Source organism: Pogoniulus pusillus, chromosome 3 (assembly GCF_015220805.1).
Source record: "Pogoniulus pusillus isolate bPogPus1 chromosome 3, bPogPus1.pri, whole genome shotgun sequence".
Lineage (NCBI taxonomy): Eukaryota > Metazoa > Chordata > Aves > Piciformes > Lybiidae > Pogoniulus > Pogoniulus pusillus.
This window is the reverse complement of record NC_087266.1, coordinates 17,065,567-17,087,605: the sequence shown is the minus strand read 5'-3', so window position 1 is coordinate 17,087,605 and position 22,039 is coordinate 17,065,567. Positions and strand designations below refer to the sequence as shown.

General features: G+C 40.3%; 1 protein-coding gene across 6 annotated transcripts in view; it reads left to right on the top strand.

Annotated features, from left to right (window-relative positions):
• GUCY1A2 (guanylate cyclase 1 soluble subunit alpha 2) overlaps positions 1-22,039 on the top strand; it is a 178,000-nt gene that overhangs the window by 76,327 nt on the left and 79,634 nt on the right. For all 6 annotated transcript variants that reach the window (XM_064170894.1, XM_064170904.1, XM_064170912.1 and 3 more), the window contains exon 5: positions 19,572-20,057. In XM_064170894.1, coding sequence (XP_064026964.1) covers positions 19,572-20,057 — 486 coding nt within the window. The remainder of the gene's footprint in view (positions 1-19,571; positions 20,058-22,039) is intronic.

Below are 22,039 nucleotides of genomic sequence, written 5' to 3'. Positions count from 1 at the left end.
AAAGAATATGCAGTGGAAAGATATACCCAGAATTTGTCTGAATTTTTAGAAGTCTGCTGTGCCACATGAGGAAATTAATGTTTCTGTTCTTTTTGGGCCAAGTGTCACAAAGCAACACTGAAATTTACAACGCAAACCTACTTTTGGTCTCATCATATTGCTGTATTTGAAAATACAGTTTAATTATGATGCATGTAGTAAGAGATATGCCTTCACATAATACAACCTCACCATCTTTTTAAATTATAACTGCTGAAGAGGAAACTGCTTCTGTTAATTACAGCTCAGGGTACAGTGTTCTGTACAGAGAAATTCCTTAACCTGAAAGAATTTCAACATTTCACATTTTTTTCTTCAAAAATTAAAACTATGTCTTTTTTTTTTTAATATTCTGAGAAAAAAAATACAGAATAGTAGTTTTGTTTCATTAAGATTGAAAGTGTTTGTTCTAATAAAGGTAAAAACATTAATTTTCTGTTTTATCACTTTATTTGCCTCTTCAGGAGAGAGCTTTTCTTCCTTTCACAAATGTGGGAAGAAGCTGGGGAAAATGGCTAGCCACACTATTTAGCTTTTCCTGACAAGTCACAAATGTTACCAGAAAGTTGTTTATTTCTGATTATTACTATTTATTATAATAGGCTGAGTCAGTGTATACTTTCAGTATATGTTGCTAGATACAACCTCAAATCCTTTTTTTTCCACAATAAAAGAGGAATGTATTTTTATAATTTGAGGAAGGAGGGATTTTCCACTCATTTGCAGCTCTCTGTCCTTCAGCGTACTGCTGTCAGAAACAGTCTCCCCATTAACTTCATATGACTTCACATTAGGTCTTTTCATTGCTACAGCTCATGAGCTTCCCACCCAGAGAGCCATGCATTTTTAAAGCAGTTGGAAAAATGCTTTAAACAAAAGGTAGTATACTGCCTAGTGAGACAATTTGTGTTTTAACACAGAAATAGACAGTCATCAGTCTGCTTTTCTGTGCCATTTCCTCTTACCTGAAGCTCAGAAATCATCTTAATTTTCTTTCATTTCCTTGGTGAGTAGAAGAGTAGTTTTTCCTTTTGAAGAAATCAACTGATCTGTGAATAATCTCATTGATTCAGGTCAAAAGACTATTGAAGTATGATTAAGAACCACCACATTTTACTGTCCCTTTGTTTTGGGTGATTATTCTTCTGATGAAATACTGTGCAAGGATAGATAATTTGGGATAATTTTTTTTTTGTTATTTTGACAAGCTGAGGTCCAATGTTTTGTATTCCCAGCACATCAATTGGTGTAATTTTGAAGGCTAGAATTTTATTTCATAGAATCATCACACTGATGATTCAATAACATTTAATATGCATTAAAATGCATAACATGAGCCCCCCCCCCCCCCAATCTATTCTGGAGAATACCATGTCTAGCCAAATATTGCAAGTTACATTTTGAAAACTAGAATCATAGACATAGAATCAACCAGGCTGGGAGAGACCTCCAAGATCATCCTGTCCAACTTAGCACCCAGCCCTATCCAATCAACTAGACCATGGCACTAAGCGCCTCGTCCAGTCTTTTCTTGAACACTTTCAGGTATGGCAACTTCACCACCTCCCTGGGCAGCCCATTCCAATGGCAAATCACTCTCTCTGTGAAGAACTTCCTCCTAACATCCAGCCTATACCTCCCCCAGCACAACTTGAGACTGTGTCCCCTTGTTCTGTTACTGATTGCCTGGGAGAAGAGACCAACCCCCACCTGGCTACAACCTCCCTTCAGGTAGTTGTAGAGGGCAATGAGGTCACAGGGATAGTTTTCTATTTTTTGTGTGTTTGTGTTAGTTTGAGTACCATGAAACATAAATGCGTAATGCTCAGAACAGAAGATGGGATTTCCAATGTAAATGCGTAGGGAGGATCTACATATTAGAGTGTACTACAGCACTCTAGCAATATCTGATATTGGTGCAGAATTGTTTAAGATAAAACTGTGTATTATTAGGCCAAACACTGTCCTCCTTGCTTATTGAATTAATGTAGATAATACATAGATGGCCAAGGGATCAGGCCCAGACAGCATGGGTTTAGGAAGGGCAGGTCCTGTCTCACCAACCTGATCCTTTTATGATCAGGTTACCTGCCTGGTGAATGTGGGGAAGGCTGTGGATGTAGTCTACCTGGACTTCAGCAAAGCCTTTGACACTGTCTGACACAAGAAGTTCCTAGCCAAGCTGGCAGCTCATGGTTTGGACAGATTCACTCTCTGCTGTTTCAAGAACTGGCTGGATGGCAGAGCCCAGAGAGTGGTGGTGAATGGTGCCACATCCAGTTGGCAGCCAGTCACTAGTGGTGTTCCCCAAGGATCAGTGCTGGGCCCAGTCCTGTTCAATATCTTTATTGATGATCTGGACGAAGGGATTGAGTCCAGCATCAGTAAATTTGCAGATGACACCAAGCTAAGAGCAGGTGTTGATCTGTTGGAAAATAGGAGAGCCCTGCAGAGGGACCTGGACAGGCTGGATGGGTGGGCAGAGGCCAATGAGATGAGATTTAACAAGGCCAAGTGCAGGGTTCTGCACTGTGGCCACAACAACCCCAAGCAGCACTACAGGCTGGGTACTGAGTGGCTGGAGAGCAGCCAGGAGGAAAGGGACCTGGGAGTACTGATAGATAGTAGGCTGAAGATGAGGCAGCAGTGTGCCCAGGTGGCCAAGAGAGCCAGTGGCATCCTGGCCTGCATCAGGAAGAGTGTGGCCAGCAGGACAAGGGAGGTTATTCTTCCCCTGTACTCTGCACTGGTCAGGCCACACCTTGAGTACTGTGTCCAGTTCTGGGCCCCTCAATTCAAGAGAGATGTTGAGGTGCTGGAACGTGTCCAGAGAAGGGCAACAAAGCTGGTGAGGGGCCTGGAACACAAACCCTATGAGGAGAGGCTGAGGGAGCTGGGAGTGTGCAGCCTGGAGAAGAGGAGGCTCAGGGGTGACCTCATTGCTGTCTACAACTACCTGAAGGGAGGTTGTAGCCAGGTGGGGGTTGGTCTCTTCTCCCAGGCAGCCAGCAATAGAACAAGGGGACACAGTCTCAAGTTGTGCCAGGGAAAGTATAGGCTGGATGCTAGGAGGAAGTTCTTCACAGAGGGAGTGATTTCCCATTGGAATGGGCTGCCCAGGGAGGTGGTGGAGGCACCGTCCCTGGAGGTGTTCAAGCAAAGCCTGGCTGAGGCACTTAGTGCCATGGTCTAGTTGACTGGCTAGGGCTGGGTGCTAGGTTGGACTGGATGATCTTGGAGGTCTCTTCCAACCTGGTTGATTCTATGATTCTATGATTCTATGAATAAGAACTTATGCTGAAGGAGGTGTTTATGATTTTATTTATGCATGTGAACAAGCTTATATCATATACACTTACATAAGTCAATGACAAACCATGTGAAGCGCCCCCTAATAAATACTCAATATGCAGTGCAACTAGTGAAAATATATGTGACAGGGTGTGGCAGATTGAGAAAATTATCCCTCAAATAATAAACCAGCAAGACCTTGTCCAGAGGAGCAGTGGAAGAGGTAGAAGGGAAAGGGGAACAAAGAGTGAGAAATTATTTATATATTGGCTTTTTAAACCAATTAGCAAACCAATGAATGATATAGACTTTATAATTATTTTCCTTTTACAGCCAATGCCCTACTCATTCGCTCTATATTCAAAAGAATGTCCAGAAAGTTCCTCGCTCTTGTTTGTAATTCAGAACCAAAATGTGGGTGTTAGCTCTTAAATGACTACACAGAACGAGTCACATATAACCTTATGGTGAATCATGACCACAGAAGGCTGAACATTTATAAGTTAAAAAAAAAAAAAAGGCAGAATTAAGGTAAACTAATTTTGAGGAAGAGACTCAGGGTTTGGGGCTCTTCTCATGAGGTCTTTTACTTCACTGATTGTAGCCAGGCTCCTTTTTCTTTCAAGAGCTATTGAAGGATGAACATTAAGGAGCCCCTTGCTTCTACAAAAATGGGTCAGACAGGGTCCTTAGTAAACTTAACAGAGAGTGAGAAAAGAGGAGCCCCTGGGGGAACCTTTCCAGCAGCACTGCAAAACACACACTGTTGAATGACAGCTAAGAACAGTGTTAGTGGCCTATATGTCTACAATAATACACTTGGATGTGGAGTGTTTGTTTCAAGCAGTGTGATGAGCAGGAGGCTCATTTGCCGCAAGAGCACTGCGCCTAGCCTGGGTATGGCTGGAAAACTTTTGTCAAGGCCCTTTCCTGGCTAGTCCATGCCATGTAACTATCCACTCTTTGTAAATATAGCATGTTGCCTCTTATTTCTATCAGACAACACAGATGACTGTTAGATTAGTTGAATCACTTTGGAAATGAGGCTTCTGAATGTGAAGCAGTAAATAATCAGTGCCTTGCTCTCATCAGTGATAGGACCACTTTAGCTTCTGAAGGAATTCCTTTCCAATTTTTCACATACTTAGAAGGATCCTTACTTAGTTTTATTTGTATTTTTCTCACTGTTATTTGGTTTGTATGCTTACAGAAAAATACTACAGAAACTATTTTAAAACTTCCAAGTCAGTAATGTGAGACACTCAGTGTAATGGTATAGGTGGGATGTATTCCAACATTAATGTAGCTTATTATTTTTGATGTTTAGCAACCTCATCACAGACCATATTTTTTAATAATAATAGGTTCTTTGCATGGTCATGTAAAGTATTACGCAGAGGAGAAAACAGGGAATCTAGAACACTTAAGAAATAACTAGCAATAACATAACAAACATTGAACTATTTTGTAAAGAGAATCATGCGGTCAATACGCTGCTTGCCATTAAGGAAGACCTGAGAGACCTCTTTCTGCTAAGGCAGAAAGCAGAAATAGAATTCAGTTACAGAGAGGCTTTTGAATAGTTACTCATAAAATATTATCTCCAGATTCCTGGGGCTAAGTACAGTTTCCAGATAGTACCCAAACACTTGAAGAGAGTTCTGTCAGTGTCTTGATAGCTGTTGAGAAGTTTCTAGATCTTCCCAGGCTCTAACAGGGTGCTGGGAAAGAGCCAGACGTTCTCTGACCTGATCTTGGTTCCTCTTGTACTCCAAACTTGGCACGGAGCTTTGCAGAGGTGCAGGCAAGATGTGCAGAGAGCACTATGTCAGTGGCACTTCCCACCATGTTGTGAGGCACTTAATGACTTCTCCTGGTAAAATTGAGGTGCTTAAGTTTCCAGGTGGTTCAAGCCCAAAACATCAGGGCTTAGCTGATCTGAAGCATGAAGCAGAGCAGAGAGCATATTGTCAGAGAAGAGCAGACTGCTTGCAACTTAGCTCCATTTATATTATTTGCCTGAGTGTGATGGCTCCTTGGGCCACAAGAGATTGTGTGCCATCAGAATGGCACTTTGCCAAACTGACCATATTAGGTGAAACCAGGGCTTGCTTTCCCTTATGTGGGCAAGACACTCACAAGTGCATAAACACATATGGGTACCTGTTTATCACTTTGGGAGGGAACATAATAGCCTGAGCCTTTGTTTTCCCTCCACACTTGCTTCCCATATCAGCAAAAAAGTGGGGCAAGCCAGGACATGTTTTAGGCCTATTGGCCTTCTGTGGCACTCAATAGTCCTGAATGAAAGGGTGAGTGCTTCTGACTCTTCTGAAGGGAGCAAACAGAGATACAAAATAAGAAATACTGAAAGGCAGCTAGATCTTGTTGATAAAATTGACTCTTGGAAGCAGCATTTTAGGCTTAAAGACTTTTAATACTCAAAGAATCATAGCAGTGAAAATGCTGAAAATTGGGGAGCTCATCAAGTTCTCTGCCCTTTAGAAAATCCACAACTGAAATTAGCTGCAGGTCAGTATTTGCATAAATTCAAGCTAGTCCAATTGATGTGTACAGACAGCTTTTCATTAGCTTGGCTCACTCTCTCAGCCTGTCATGGGAAAGCTGGCCCTGATCCAAAAGCAAGGTAGCTGTTTTAGCATCATGCTGTGCCTGAGCAAGTATGTTCTGCTTCCCAGCAGGATGCTTTAGCTGAGCAGAGCACTGTGCTGGGGCAGACTTGTGATTTCTGGGACTGGGCTCGTTTGTGGTCTGCCTACCCACGAGGAGTACTGAGTAGTTGTGCTAACCTCCTCTGAAGTATCCAAGGGCAGAAATTGGCAAGAGGAATGAAGAGTTTCCTAAGGCAGAGTTTCTCAGCATTTTTAGACTGATTACTTCCCTTGTAGCAGCTGAGCCTTCTATTTGTATTCACACCCACACTTACTAGGACCATCCCACCAACCTCTCTCCAGGCTTTGGGTGGCCTCTATTGTTGTGGTAGGCCTGATAGCCTAAAATAGGCTTATACATATCCTGCCTTGCCCAGGTGTGTTTTTGTGTTCTCCTTTCTTCTGTCTTGGGGGGAAGCAACTGTGAGAAAGAGGACAAAGAATCTGGAGCCACTGAGTCTAAGGACTCTGGCCTGCCCAGACTTGTTTACATCCTGCGGTAAACACAGTACACATGCTTAGTTTTTGCCTGTGCTTTTCCCAAATTTGGGTAAAGCAATACTATGGCTTAAACTAATATGGTCAAGCTTGGCTAATTGCCATTCTAATTGGCATATCTGTGTCCAAATGCCCATTGATAAAAAGAGATACACAGGTAACAACGTGCTCTGCCATTGTATTCGTGCCTGCTGTTGCTTGCTGCTATTGCTCTCTGTTTCTGGCAGCGAGTCTGCCGTTACCCTCTGCAGCATTATGCTAGAGCTATAAACTATCTATGCTGAATTGCCTGGAAACTGACTGCCTCGAGTTTACCAGGAACAGGCTCTAAATGCCCCCACGCGATCGGCCTGCACAGCCAGCGTGATATTGTGCTAAGACTGCACATCACAAGACATCTTGTCTACACCTGAAAGTCTCCTACCAAAATGGGAAGTCCTGGATACACAAATCGTCCAGAGGAGCCAGGAGATAAAGTTAGAGATTGTCTGCCTCCTTTCCCAGCGCTCTATATGAAGCCTGGAAAGAATCAGAAATCTCAGCAGTTGACAGGACAGTAACAGAATTCTCTGAAAGCGTTTGGGTACTGTCTGAAGCTGTAGCTAGCCCTGTGAGTTGGGTAGTAGTATTTTGTGAGTAAATACTTAAAGCCTCTTGTAATTCACCATAGCCTTCTGCCATAAGCAGAAAGAAGCTCCTTGAGTCCATCTAGTGGTCAAGTGATATATATTGATTGCAGGAACCTTCTCTTCCAGTTCAGTTAATGTTTATATTTTTGCTGGTTATTTCTAGATGTAGTTATTATCTGTATAATGTTTCCATAACTGTGTGAAGAACTGATTATTATTAAAATTAATGGTCCAGAGTGTTGAGAGTTCTGAATATAAAATTAATAAACAATATTTATTTTAGAAAATATCATCTTGCATTAATTAGTTACCCCTTCCATAAAACCTATGCAGCAATCCTGAGCTGCTAAGATGGTGGGCACAACTCGTATTGTTCTCTTATCAGCTTCTGTCACTGAAACAACTTGCTTTAACTGCTTTCTTCGATTCATGCTAGAATAATTAGGGCAAGAGAGCCCATGTCTCAATTTTAAAATAGTACTTTCAATCTATTTCTTCTAATTTGTTATGTTGTAATTTCAAGGGTGAATTAATTGCAGTCAACAGATTAATTGCAGTGAGGAAAATGGAAGCTAAACAGGTGTTTTAGTGCATACAGAAACGTGAATACTACATCTGGCTGTTACCTCTCACACATTATATATTTTCTATTTTGAGTTAAGTTAAGGACACTTTAGTGGTTTTGTTCGCCTCTCTTTTCTTGATGGGATGCAAAACAAATGCATTGTAGAATTTGTTAAAAACTACACCCTTAACCTGGGACTACTAATCCAGTCCAATGCATTGTTCCCAAATTCAAGTCTTTAACATGGCCTGAAAGACACTCCGCATGAAGGCTGTTGTTTACTGGTACACATCAAATATGGTAGCTAATAGAGGGTTGTGGATGAAAAGTTTCCTAATGCTCTAATGTATTATGTTGAACATACTGAAGGAAATTAAATCTTTTTAAGAAACCCAGAAAATTTAATTGTAAAGGCCAGCTGGATGTATTTACAATTACTTCAGTGAGAAGTGGAATGGTTCTTTCTAATTATATCTAACTTAAGAATGATTGGATTGGGAAAAGATGAAATTTCTTCTCCCGGTGTTAGGAAAATTTATACTGTACCAAGAGATCAGAATTGATTAATTTCAATATCAAATTCTAATGGTAGTCTTTCAACAAAGCTACCAAAGTACTTGATATATGGAGTAATAATAATAAAAAAAGTAAAAATGCCAACAGAAGACTTCACATCTAATCAGTTTCCATGGTGTGGTGCTGGCAGGAATTTGATATGATTATACGTGTAAGATGAGATAGGGAAAGAGTTGGGGCCTTTAAGTCATAAAGGAGAAAAATGTCTACAGGCTAGTTAGTGTATGGACTAAGAGATCTTTTAATCACAGGAATTTTGAGATACCTAGATTGGTAATGAAATGTCACATCTCTTAGTGGTTGCTATATATATAGCCGTTCTGCACGGATCAAAGGGGGAATATGCTTCTGCTGCTCTTTACCTGCTGTTTTCATGGATAAACATATATTCTCATTTAACCATTTGATTGCATTTTCATAAAAACAGCTTCCACAAAGAAACAAACTAAACTGAATGTAAGGAAGAAAAGTATTTAGCAAGAAATATCACAATTTAGTAAGAGTGCTTTCTGCTGGCAGGTCATCTCAAGCAGCTGGGACGGATCACGTTCAAATGAGAAGCTTTTGCTAGGAGCTGAATGCTGCTTAGTGGAGGGATTAGATACAAGATTGATTTGTGCACCTGCACAAATCTTGCTGTGAAAATGGAAGGAGCTAATCCAGAAGGTAACAACACTATAGGAAATTGGAGCCTTTCCACTGCCTTCAGTGTACTGGCACATTCCTCTGCAATCTTGCTTGGTTGGCGTTGATAGAAATAAATAAAAATATCTGTATTTAACAAATTAACAATTGATATTCATCAATTATAAAGGGTGTTTACATGCATTAGATAATTAGTTTTTTTTAATAGAAGATAGAGTCTTTGTGAATTTGTGTAATTAACCTGAATCTTAAGTAGAGAATGTTCCAGCATAATCTCAATAGAGATGTGATCTGGTGTGTTTGTACAACAGAGGACAAAAATAGCCTTGTTCAGAGTAGCCTCTCCAGGGGCATTTCAGCCCCTGCTGGCTTTTTTTAGCTGTGGTGTGACTACACACTGCTATATGGCAATTTCACCAAAGGAGCAAAACTTAAACAGTAACAAAAAAAGAAGGTATAGTTGTATGGAACAGCATTAATTTTCATCTTTCAAGAAGGTCTGAGCCCATCCTTTTGTGTCTTTCAATCACCTATTACTGCTATAATTTGACTGTTCTTTTTTTATTTGTTTATTAATTTATTCTGAACAAATGAAAGATCTTTGATGCTGGGTTTGAGCAATGTAAATAAAAGGTAAAAGTAGAATGACATGTTTGCTTTAAAACAAAGATTTCTCTGCAGATACACTGGCTCTTTGTAAAAAATGAGCCTAGCAAAATGTGCCAAGCACTACTGTGCTGGGGCTGCTGGGCATTATACTGTTTTGCAAGATAATTTAAAAAAAAAAACAGAGAAAAAGAGAAGGTTTTGAAGAAGCATTTGAGCAGGAAAAGGTATGTAGCGACAGTACATTGACTTCTATTCAGACTTGGAATTCACTACTTGTTATGCAGCACGTTTGCAGCTGTCTGTGTGAAGGCTAACATAGTAAGGATCAGCTTAGATGCCATTAAAACAAATAGCAAGCTAGGGACTTGGTGTTATGTATGCTGAGCTTACAGCTTACCCTCATGAGCACCCATCTCCGTGTGGGCCAGGCTATGTACATGCTTTCAGATCTGATCTTCATATTCTTTCCAGGAATCAGAAATTGAAACCATGGTTTTGTTTGTCTGGTTGTTGTTTTTTTTTAAATTTTCCTAATATCCATTATTCCTACCTCACCAAAAGCATAGAATCATAGAATCAACCAGGTTGAAAGAGACCTCCAAGATCATCCAGTCCAACCTATCAACCAGCCCCATCCAATCAACTAGACTGTGGCACTAAGTGCCACCTCCCTAGGCAGCCCATTCCAATGGCAAATCACTCATAACTTTGTTACAGGATTTATAAAATTTGCATTTGATTAAAGGCATTTTAAGAGTGATGCATGGAAGAATTTTTTTAAAGTCAAGAAATAACTATTATAAATGATATTGCAAATGATAATGCATATGAATACTCTTTAAAATTTAAACAGGTGCAGAGAAGACATGAAAAGCATTGGTTTAGGGACTATATCTATTAATATGGCATAATTATTTCAGGTAATTTAATTGTAAGAATTATGGCTTTTACCACTGTGAAGCTGCCAAAATTAATGCTTGTTGTTGTTTCCCTGCAGCTCACTGCCTTCTCAGGCTATTGGAGGGTTGTTTGAACTGAAGACCCAACTTTCTGACAAGCTTTAATGACTTTCTCAGATGTTACATACTCATACTTGTTTTCTCTTTTTTTGTTTTTCATGGAAAGAAAAAGGCAACAAAAATAATGTTTTTCTTGGGAAAGACCTATGTAAGAATTAGTGATAACCCATTCACTAGAAATGTAGTGTAATTGTTTGCCACTCGCCTTTCGTGAACACAGCGAGAATAGTAAACGTGTGAAACTTCCATTACAGTTTGATTTATTGTAGTCAAACTGTGGTGGGGTTGGAAGTACAAAAAGTGCATTTTGCTTTGATTGAAATGCAGAATTTAAAAAGTGTTGCTTGTGGACCTCGTTTGTAGCATGTTGGTTGCTGCCACCATTCCCACAGTTCCTGTCAAGCAGCAAGGCTTCTGGTTTTCAGGAGTGTTTTCAGAAAGTCTCTGGGCTGGCACAAAGCAGTGAAGTATCCCATAAACTGGAATGTCAGCGGAATCTGCAGCTTCTCAGACCAGTTAATCCTCCTGTCTGTTTCAAACTTTATGTTGGGAAGGTAAATCTTACTGAGAAGTTGCACGAGGCTCCTGCAGTCCTTAACTTCAGGCTCTGTGTACCGATCCAGCAGCAGAAATCCTACAGTTTCTGGTCCCCACCATCCATAAAGAACCAGGTTAGCTCCACCTGACTGCCAGAAGCAATCTAATCGCCACTGGAAAGAAAGATATGAGGCTAAACAGATGAGTATTTCCCAAAAATACTCATGCTCTGCTCCTGACCAACACAAACAATGTTTTTAACCCTGGTGCTGTAAATTTTTCATTCTGTGTTGCTGGAGTAAGGTGGATAGCTGTGTATCTGCATAGAGTATCCTGACTTGATAAAGCAGCAGCAAGAGGTGTTATCAGCCATACCTGAAAGTCTGCCACAATTATCAAAGTGTTTGTGGCCTGAAAACAGTTGCAAGGGATTAAATAGATTTTGCAATGAACAGAAAAACAGAGAACATCTTGAGTTGGAAGGGACCCGTAAGGATCACTGAGGATGTACAGGCAAAGCATGGCAGCCAGGGCCCATCCCAGCCACCCAAGCCAGGAGCGGAGCAGCCTGCAGGCCGTCCCAGCTCTGAGCATTGGCACCTTCCTGGGAGTGGCAAAAGCCCAACATTGGACTTGGCCTTGGGCCCATGGACGGGCCCAGCCCTGAAGGGTCTGTGACCCACCAGGGCGGGGCTGTGAGAACTGGAGGTACTTACTGCAGCATGGCAGAGGCAGGGACTGACAGCCTCAGGGGGGTGCCATGGAGTCCTGGGCCCTGGGCAGGGCAGGGGAGCCCTCCAGGGTACTGGGCAGGGACAGTGAGGCCAGCGGTGACTTCGGGATTCTGACAGACTGGTTTAAGTATACTAATGAAAGAATACCCAATCTCATCTCACTGTGATGAATTTAAAAAGGATTTTGAAATGATCATGGAAATACTGGTGAGTTTCTTTGTTTTGTTTTAACAACTGTCTTTTCTTCCTGGGTGCCATGCAGCCTGGCACCAGCGCCTTGTCAGCCTGCTCTGCCTGTCTGCCACGTTGGGTTCGCGTCTGCTTTGCCTGGGAGAATCCATGAAGGGAACTTACTCAGACGCATACAAGGTTGAGTTATGTGTCCTGGTTTGGCAAAACCAACCCTGTTTGGTGATTTTACTTTTCAGCTAAGTCACTAAGTTAATAGCACATTTTTACAGACAGTGACTGCTTCTGGAGGTGACAGCACTCAGTAGTTGCTACCAAGGATTGGCACACAGAAAAGCTCTTACTTATACTTGCTTCTACAGAAACCAAAGTCTCTGCTACATCTTGTGCCCCATGTTGAGGTGCTGTAAAATAAAAGAGAGGAGCAGACAGGACAGGTGACCTAAAACTGAACAACAAGGGATTCCATTCCGTATATGTCATATTCAGTATATAGCAGAAGGATCGCAAGGGACAGGCTGTCTTCTTCAGTGGCTAGTGTTCAAGGTCTCTTTCTGTTCTTTTGCCTTTGATTCCAATTTGTGTGTTCTTGATTCCTGTTCCTGAATCCATTTCCCTTCTGCTGCTGAGTCCAGCCTGGGACTAATTCAGTAGTGTCTACCCACAGCATCAGTGCCAATGGCAGTGTGATTGCCCTTGGGGAGTTGGGTTGGACATTGCTTTTATATATACTTGCATATATATCATTATATATATATATTATATATATTTGTATATATATAATTACTTTCATGATTTATTAGAAGTGTTTTAGTTTTCTTTTTTTGATCTGTAATTCTCTCCTTTATTTCCTTTCTCCTTTGGAGAAGGGAGAAGAGTGAATAGAGAGCGTGTGGTTAGCTCTCTAGTGGTCAGCTCAGCCCTAAACCTTGCCAGTTATGACTCCTGGCTACATTGTGAAGCAGTTCCTTTGGAGGAAGCATTATCCCATTATCTAAGGAGCTGTCTGGAGCGCCATCAGCAGCAGCAAAGGAGAAATTGTAAACCTTTTCAAGTGTAATCCAGAGTTTCCTCTGTTTAGTTAGTTGCTTTGACAAACTAAGGTGCAAAGCATAGAGCCATCCCCTTTACCCTTTCACATTTACTTACAGTTGGCTCCATGCTTTGATTTGTCATGCATACCTATGCTTCAGGTGGAGAAAGACCTATCTTACCTCTACTTTGTTTACTTTTTGATAGCAATAAATAACTTTGGAGGTTCAAGCTTACAACTGAAGTTCTTTTCAGTGATTATCTAGTTATCATTGTTTATTTTACATTATAGAATATGAATGTATTTCAAACAAACTTTTGAATTTTCTATAGGTGGGTCCTATAGGTGCAACATTATTAATTAATATTTCATTATAAACAATTATTTAATTTTTACTCAATTATAATTATTTAATTATTATTACTAATTTAATTAGTAATAATTATTATTTAATTGTTAATACTTTCCTATAGGTGCAATAGGAACTGGTATGCTTCTATTTTATGTTCACAAGCTATCTACAATGTACAGAAAATGTTAAATTTGGTCACTTTGGTCTCGAGACTGTTGCACATTATGTAACTCCCTAGAGATTTCTATAAATAACGAGAAATTTGCAGCAGTCCCTATGCTGCTGTGTGGAATAATGTTCTTTTGACAGTGCATTGAGCTGGAAATTGAATCTTCTAAGCAAATGCTGAGAGTTTGAATTTTATACTTTTGTAAGAACCTGAGCACATCCTGAGTTGTGCTGAGCAAACTGACTAGTTTATTCAGTTGCATTGGGCATTTATTGGAACAATAATAGTTTTTCATTTCTGTGGAGGTGATATATATTTCTATTAGCTTTTTTCATAAAATGAAAAAAATCACCCAGACTAGACTCAGCCAGCTCTAGAAATATGAATGAAGCTTATAATTATAGCTTGCACAATATACAAGCAGATATTTACAGTACATACAGTTATATACAGAAATATACAAGGTAAAAAGGTAATACAGAAACACAACTCCCCTCCCAGAAACCTGAGTCCCCAGGAGGGGCTCTCAACCACCCCTACACCTTCCCCCTACCCTTCTCAACCTTACCCCAGTCCCAAGGAAGAATGGAGGTTCGGCCATGGGGTTAGGAAGCAAAGTGGATTAGAAAAAGAAACAGAGGGTGAGGTTAGAAATGCAGCTCAGCCAGTTCCCCAGCAGCAGTGAGAGAAGACTCCCTTATCTGTGTTTTTCTTTTATTCTTACACCTCTCAGCAAGCCTGTGAGCAAAGTGAACATCACCATTGTTTTCTTTCCACAGCCTGTAACCTAGTCCTTCTCACCAAAACATTCTTGCTAGCTTCAAACTAGCACATAAAACATAGGTGTAACTGAAGTTGATGTTTTCTTATGATTTTTATATTGAATTTAGAGACTTTTTTTCCTTTTTTTTTTTTGTTTAATGGGAGTCTACAGATAAGATAGATTCATTTGAATATAATTTTTTCTTATTGCATGAATCTTTCTCCAAGGTTGGTTTTGCTACTGTGGCTCTGATTTGCCTTACTCTGCAATCGGAGTTGGAGGATTAGAGAGGTTGTAATAACCTTTGTTTAAGGTTAGAGTCATGTTGTGCCTGAGTTGATGGTGAGCCAACCACAGAGCAGAGATAAATTTATGGGCATATCAATTTTTTTTGGACTAATTTAATTGAGGTTTGGAGCATTTGACATAGAAGTCTGTTAGACTAATAGAGGACTTTTACTTGCACTTGCCTTGGTATGATTATATGATTGCATTTATGTGACTTTATACAGGAATATCTTTAGTGCTATTAATTGAATTTATTCTAATAGAGGGTAGGCTCATCTGACATCTATGCCCAAGCTTTGTGCTCCTGTTACAACAGAGAAATGTAGGTATTTCTACACAGTGGATGAGATTCATTTGACCCTGCCAAATAGGTGACAGATTTGCCTATTTGAGTCCTGAGTACTGGTGGTCAGAGAATAAGAATTACTTCCTATGTTTCTCAAGCTATATTCTTGTTTACAGAGTTCTGTTTGCATAGTTCCATTGTTGTCCATCGTGTTTACAATGCTTCTTCTAAATGTGTGATCTGGAAATGTAACAAGCAGAATCATTACATTTCTTTCTGGAAGTGTCCTTTTGTCTTGTGCAGTGCTCACAAAGTCCTCTTACACCCTAAGTGATCAAATACTTTGGAATATCTTGCTGTCCCTGAGACACTGTCATGTATCCTATAGGACATTCAGAGAAGTGCATTCATCTGTTTTAAAAATCAGCCTATCAGCTGTCTCTCCTTTCTGAAGTTCACCCTATACTCTTATCCTCAGTGTGCAGTGATTTTTTTTCCTTCCTGAGTTTATGTTATTTTCTTAATAGTGTCCAAGTTGATTTGTCAAAAGCCGAGTTTTCTCCAGTCTTACCAGTCTTGTAAATAGTTATGGGCCAGTTAAAGAAGTAGCTTTGTTTACTCTCATTTGTTCATTGTATGAAGTCCAGCGTGCATGTGTATCTGCTTACAAAAGTGTGGCCTAGCACTCTAAGTTTTCCAACCTGATGAAGAAAATGATATTTTAACCTCTCAATTCTTTCTCAAAAATGCCATCTCATATTTCCATTAATATTTTGTTGAAGGTGTGTACACCTTCTCCCAGCCACTGTTCCAAAACACCTGTCTTTGTACAGAGAAATGTCATCTTCTATCAGTGCAACAGATGAAGCTTTTCTCTATGCTTTTCCTTAAAGAGTAGGCAGTGGAACTAGCATTTGACTCATAAGCTTTTGATCCAGACTTAATCCTCAGGTGGCATGCATCCAGAGCATGCAGAGTGTTGGATATTGTGTACCTAATGAAGTAGCCATTGGTGTGCAGTGCAGCAGGAGGCTGTCTCACATTCTCAAACAGCAGATTTAGAGTCTGTCGGTGTTCCTTGGGTGGGTCTTTGGGGAGAGGCTGAAAGAGTTCCTGAGAAGTAGGGCCTCTTTTGTTTGCTCCTCTTTCTTTGCTTTTCTTTGTGTTCGCAGTGGAAGTAAGATTCAGCTGTAGTGTTTTTTCTTTTCCATCATAGAGCTCCTTAGGCCATGCCACCATTTCACAGCAGTGTAATCCTGAAAAATATAATGTGTAATTCCTCATTTCAAAATGTTCTCTTACACCGCTATAGATCAGAAGAACATCCTCTGAAAACAGTGGACTCACTCAGAGAGAACACTGTAAAAAGGCAAGAAAGCAATGAAATGTAGCAATGATGAATTACAACTGAGAATAGTGATGCAGTCTTAGGTGGAGCAGTCTTGTCTGAGGCAGATTTGCTTCTGCTGTCCAGTTGCCTGATTTGGCAATCTGAAGAGAGTAGTAGGCCATTTGCTAAAAAAGAAACCCTCTGTTATCAAGAGACAGCAGGACATCAGAATTGCCAGTATAACATGAAAGGAGTGATAGTAAACATCAACAATTCCTGTTGAGCAGAACGGATGTCAACAATATTCAAAGGATAAAGCTGTAACAGCACTGAACCTTTGACACCTTTAGGAAACTAAGCAGCTGTGTAGGGCCACAATCTTTGCAAAAGTTTCTAAAAATCCTCTAGAAATCCTCAATCTTACTAAAGCAGAAGCTCAACTCATACAGAGGAAGAGGTTGCTTTTAGTTTTTATGGGATTGTCTGGTGTCTTCTGTTGCTTTCCACACCTAAGTCTCAAAGTATGTTGTAGGATGATCAATACCGTTGTTCCTACTGTGCTGAGAGGCCAAATAAGCACTTGGAGTTTATAATTTGCCTCGGGTTACCCAGAAGCAGTGCAAGAGGACTCCAGAGTGCTGGGTTTTAGTATATTATTCATCTGATCAGTCCTTCCTGAGAAGAATCCACCCAGTGAGGATTGGCACAATACATTCACAGGGACAGAGATCATATCAAAGAATTTAACACCTCAAATTGACAAAGTGGAGGCAGGAGCCCAGAGGGATGCATTAATTTTCTTTGAGTCTCAGCAGGTTAACAGAAGAAAGATGGCTCCAAGCCAAGTGCCTTGTCTTGCTGACAAGCAGCCCACCCCCAGGCCAGGATGGCTCAGCCAGGGTCTATGGTCACACTGTCTCCTCCTGAGCTGACACTCTGTTTTCACCTGAAGATGGAAGAAAGAAGTGACAATATGAAATACATTTATTTTGCACACCAGAACAGAAAACAGAGAAACTGTCTGGTAAAGTGGGATGAAGTACAAAAACGTCATACCATGTATTTCACATCTGGCAATTTGCACCTGAGAATTCAAACAGTTTTGTGTGCCCTATGAAAATGCGAGGCCGAAGGCATGAGAAAGCCCTGATTTCCCTTATGTTTTGAGCAGGGAGCTGTATGTTTTAAAAATTAAAAAGAGCAATTAGTCTGGAGCACTGAATCTGCCCATCTAGGTAGCTGATTAGTTATCTCAGAGAGACGTGTGTTAGCAAGGCTCAGCACACGGACTCCACACGATTCAATGTGAATCCACTGGAGACCTTTATTGTTCCTTCTGACTCTATGTATATAGTCCAGAGCATACAGTGCATGCCTACACATAAGCATAATCTAGGCAAGAACAACCCAGTCTTTTATACATATCACACCCTGTTTTTGTCATTAACCAGGTGTTCCACTATCTTTTCTCCCCTGTGGGAGGCATCTTGAAGCTTTGGGAGGTGAAGGTCAAATGTTCACACTGCCTGATATCATTCCTTCTCACATTGCATTCCCACAGATGTTTGTCCCAGAACAAAGCCGAAGAAACAAGACCTAGAAATGTAAATATTAGTAGGTGTATGGGAACAGAAATTATGAAAAATGACAATTTTAATTACTTTGGATTACTGAGTTCCCAGGATGATGTCAGAAGTTGCATGTGTTGGGTTGCAGAGGGGCATGGGGATGGGATACGTTCATTCCCTATGTTCACAGTAGGATCTGCAATGACAGCATACTATCTGACATAACAATTCCTAAGAGAAACAGGAGCTTTCCAGCATCTTCCACAAAGATGAAAAGTACCACATAGGGATAGCAGTCAGTTGAACAAGGGCTTCCAGACCTCTGGACACTTCACATCACTACTGCAGACAGTGCTGGATTCTCTGGTCGAGGCTTTCCTGTTTTACTTTGAAGGATTATGGAAAGAAGGCAAGGCAAATGATAGCGTGAATCATGTGAGAGTGATGGAACGCTTAAACAATGAAAGAACCAGAGACTGGGAGAAACATATAGATGTAAGGCATTGTGGTGCCTAACACTGTGCTTAGTTGCACAAAGTATATATGTGTTGTGCCTGCTTTACAGTGAGATCCTTGGGTTAAGACCTGTGATTTTCTTCAGATCACCTAGCACTGTATTGCCCTCATCTTTGTGCACTTCTGGAATGAAAACGCTAGCAATAGTTGTTTTTCATGGCAGTGACTATGGAAGCTGTATTTACAAATAGATCCTGTTTATCCAGTTTGATCACTTCCTGCTCAAACAAAACATGCCCATCTTAATTTTTGAAGACTGGTTTGGTTGGGGTGTTTTATTTGTTTTGTTTTTAAATTCTACATTCAGGTGGAAAATGCCCCTTTACAGTATTTGACAGTTAATAAAGACTTACAAAAAATCAGAATATACATAGCCCCATATGTGACATACATCATTACAGCTGCCTTTCAGTGTCCATTTCAGTCTGCCAATTTTGTGTTCAACTGCCACCGTGGAGCAAGAGGTCACAAGCCAGGGCCTCACTGGTATCAGCCACTGGACCAGCACTCAAAATGTCTAGCCATTTCACAGACAAATGCAAACTTGTATAAACCAGTGTGACAAAGCATGTGCTACTCCTTTCCTGTTGTTTCTTCTTATGTTCTGCAAATGCAAATTATGTGAATCTGTATCACCAAGAAATCTGCAGACTCTGACAGACAACTCTGCATATATGAGAAGGCAAAAGGCAACAGGAGCACTGGCACAGTTTTCCATACCATTGATTATTTTATGGAGTTCTTTCTCACTTCTGTTCTTATTTGATTCTTCTATAACATGGCCACATTTGACCTTTTTTTTTGCTGAAAAAGAACAGAAGCTATTTCACCATTTCCCCAGTCTCCTTCAGGTAGTTGTAATTTCTGTTTAATTTTGTGCTTATTATAATTTATAGCTAAGTAACACAGAAGGAGCTGCTTTGGAATTTGTTTTTAAGGCCAAGTACATTCCAGGAGCGAAATTTAGAAGTGTTATTAACACACTGTTATGAGAAATACATGTTATTGTGGGTGCTTTCTTAGTTGGATTGAAATAGAATCCAACATCTGATTTAGGAGTACATCTGTGACAATATTGGCTATTTTCTGACTCACCTTGATGAGTAGACTATATGAGTCTCATTACTCAAATAAGTGAGTGGTATAAAAGGTTACAGTTCATGTTTATAATTTCAGCTGAAGAGGAAGAATGAGGAGGGTAAAATGGGGTTCTACGTCTATCAGCTAATTTTCCCTTTTTTAAACTTTGTTTCTATTTTGTAGGTGATGGAAATTAAAGGACAAATGATTCATGTACCAGAATCAAATTCAATTTTGTTTCTGGGTTCCCCCTGTGTGGACAAGCTGGATGAACTGATGGGCCGAGGCCTCCATCTTTCAGACATACCTATCCATGATGCTACTCGTGATGTGATATTGGTTGGGGAGCAAGCAAAGGCCCAGGATGGCTTAAAAAAACGAATGGATAAGCTGAAGGCAACGCTAGAATGCACACACCAAGCCCTGGAAGAGGAGAAAAAGAAAACAGTAGATCTCCTTATTTCTATTTTCCCTGAAGAAGTGGCTCAACAGTTGTGGCAGGGGCAGCAGGTTCAAGCCAGGAAGTTTGATGATGTCACCATGCTTTTCTCAGACATTGTTGGCTTCACTGCCATCTGTGCACAGTGTACGCCCATGCAGGTCATCAGCATGCTGAATGAACTCTACACACGATTTGACCATCAGTGTGGATTCCTGGACATCTACAAGGTAATAGTTCAAGTCCTAAGTTGGAGAAATTGAACTGAAACTAAGATAAAGTCCCTGTAGCCATGTTCCTAAGTTGCAGACCTTCCCTATAAAAACATAAAGGCAGTATTTTTATTTCATGTGGGAAAAAAAAAATCTGAAATATGCCCACTGAAAGTCAAATACTTTGATTCCAAGTTGTCATGGTGGTTCCTCTGTGAGAGTGCATGACTCCTCTGTTATAGCTTGGTTTCTTTTAGGTGACACATGAGCCACTGTATCCTAAGGATGATGAGACATGTACAGTGATGACCCTAGCCCAAGCTGCAGCTTCTGGAAGGCCCATAGATACTTCCTGTTTCAACCAAATTCAAACAATTTAGAGTTTAGGCACTTAACCTTTTATCTGATAGAATTCTAATTTTCCATAGAGAGCAGAACATTCATTTAAAAGGCTGTTGTAAGAGATTTAAACTTCTACTGAAAAACAGGAAGAGGACATCAGATGTCCATTCATAGTAACTAGAATCACAGAATCATTGAACCTGAAAAGGACCTGTGAGATCAAGTCCAGCCTATAACCTAACATCATGACATCAGCTAAAACATGCCACCAAGTGCCACATCCAATCTTAAAGACATCCAGGGATGGTGACTCTACCACCTCTCTCAGCAGTCCATTCCAGTGCCTAACCACCCATTCCATGAGGAAAGGCTTCCTAATATCCAAGCTAACCTCCTCTGGTGCAGCTTCAGGCCATGAGTGGGGACATGGCACCAGAATGCCATGCTCCTTTAATACTAGAGTTGGTGTCCAGTGTGTATTTAAGAGAAAAAAAGAGATGAGGCAGAGTTTAATAAATGCAATTAAGATATTGTTTGTGTAATTATCCTTTGAAATCTACTGGGAATATGTTTTGTATGTAGGATAACTTTGAATTTTTAATAGGAAAAGAAAAAAAAATTCTTGTTATAACTGAATGGACCAAAGCAAAAAAAAAATGTAGTTGTAAAATTATATATTAACATAATTTTCTGTCAAAGGCTTGCAGACTAACTCACCAGTTTTCAAGCTGTTTCAAATAGTATTTGTTGATAGGCTATAGAGAAAAGCTCTTCACAGGCAAAGTGTTTTCTTTAATTTTTAGCTCCTAATACACTTCAAAAGGCATTCACAAACATTAATTACCCAACTAAATAGTAATAGTGGCTGAAAAATTACAGTACCTACCACAGATAGAACTGAATGTGGTATGGACAGATGATGGACAGTATACCAAAGTAAAAGATCATGCTGCAAGTAGGTTTTGTGCTCTTGGGCTACTGGTTTGTATTACTAATGCTCAGAAGCCAAAGACTATGATGGGAAAGGACTACAATGGAAGATACATTTTGAAAATTGCTACTGTGATGTAGTCAGAAAAGACTGGGAGTTTGTTCTCTGATTGCGTTAATCTGGTATTGCTGCGCTCAATATTAAGATAGCTCAGAGAACAGGACTTGAACCTCTGACCCACAGTCCAGAGTGGGTGACCAGTGACCCTGTTTCACATGCTGTATCTGGTACATGGGTGTAGTTAGTGTTCTCCCAGATGATTAATTTCAGTTAGCTGTTTTGAAGCATTCAGGACATTCTTTCTTGAAAACTATGGTTACATGGGAATACAAAATAAAGGATGTAAAACTCTGTGTCCCGTTTGGAAGGAAGGTTGGTTGAGTCCTGTGAAAACACTAAGAAAGAAATATTTATACATACGTTACAAATATTATACCACTTAGACCATGGCTTTCTGCCATTTACCTAACCTTGGCCCACTTCAGGTCGAAAGCCGTTACCGTGCAGAAATGCTGTTGTGACTGTAATGGAGGGATAATTAATTGAGGCAAGATGGAATTATTATTAATCTCCTGACTCAAGGGTCTAGCTACAGCTTTAAACAGTACCCCAAATGCTTTCAGGGAATTCTGACGATGTCTTACCAGCTGCTGAGGCTTCTGATTGT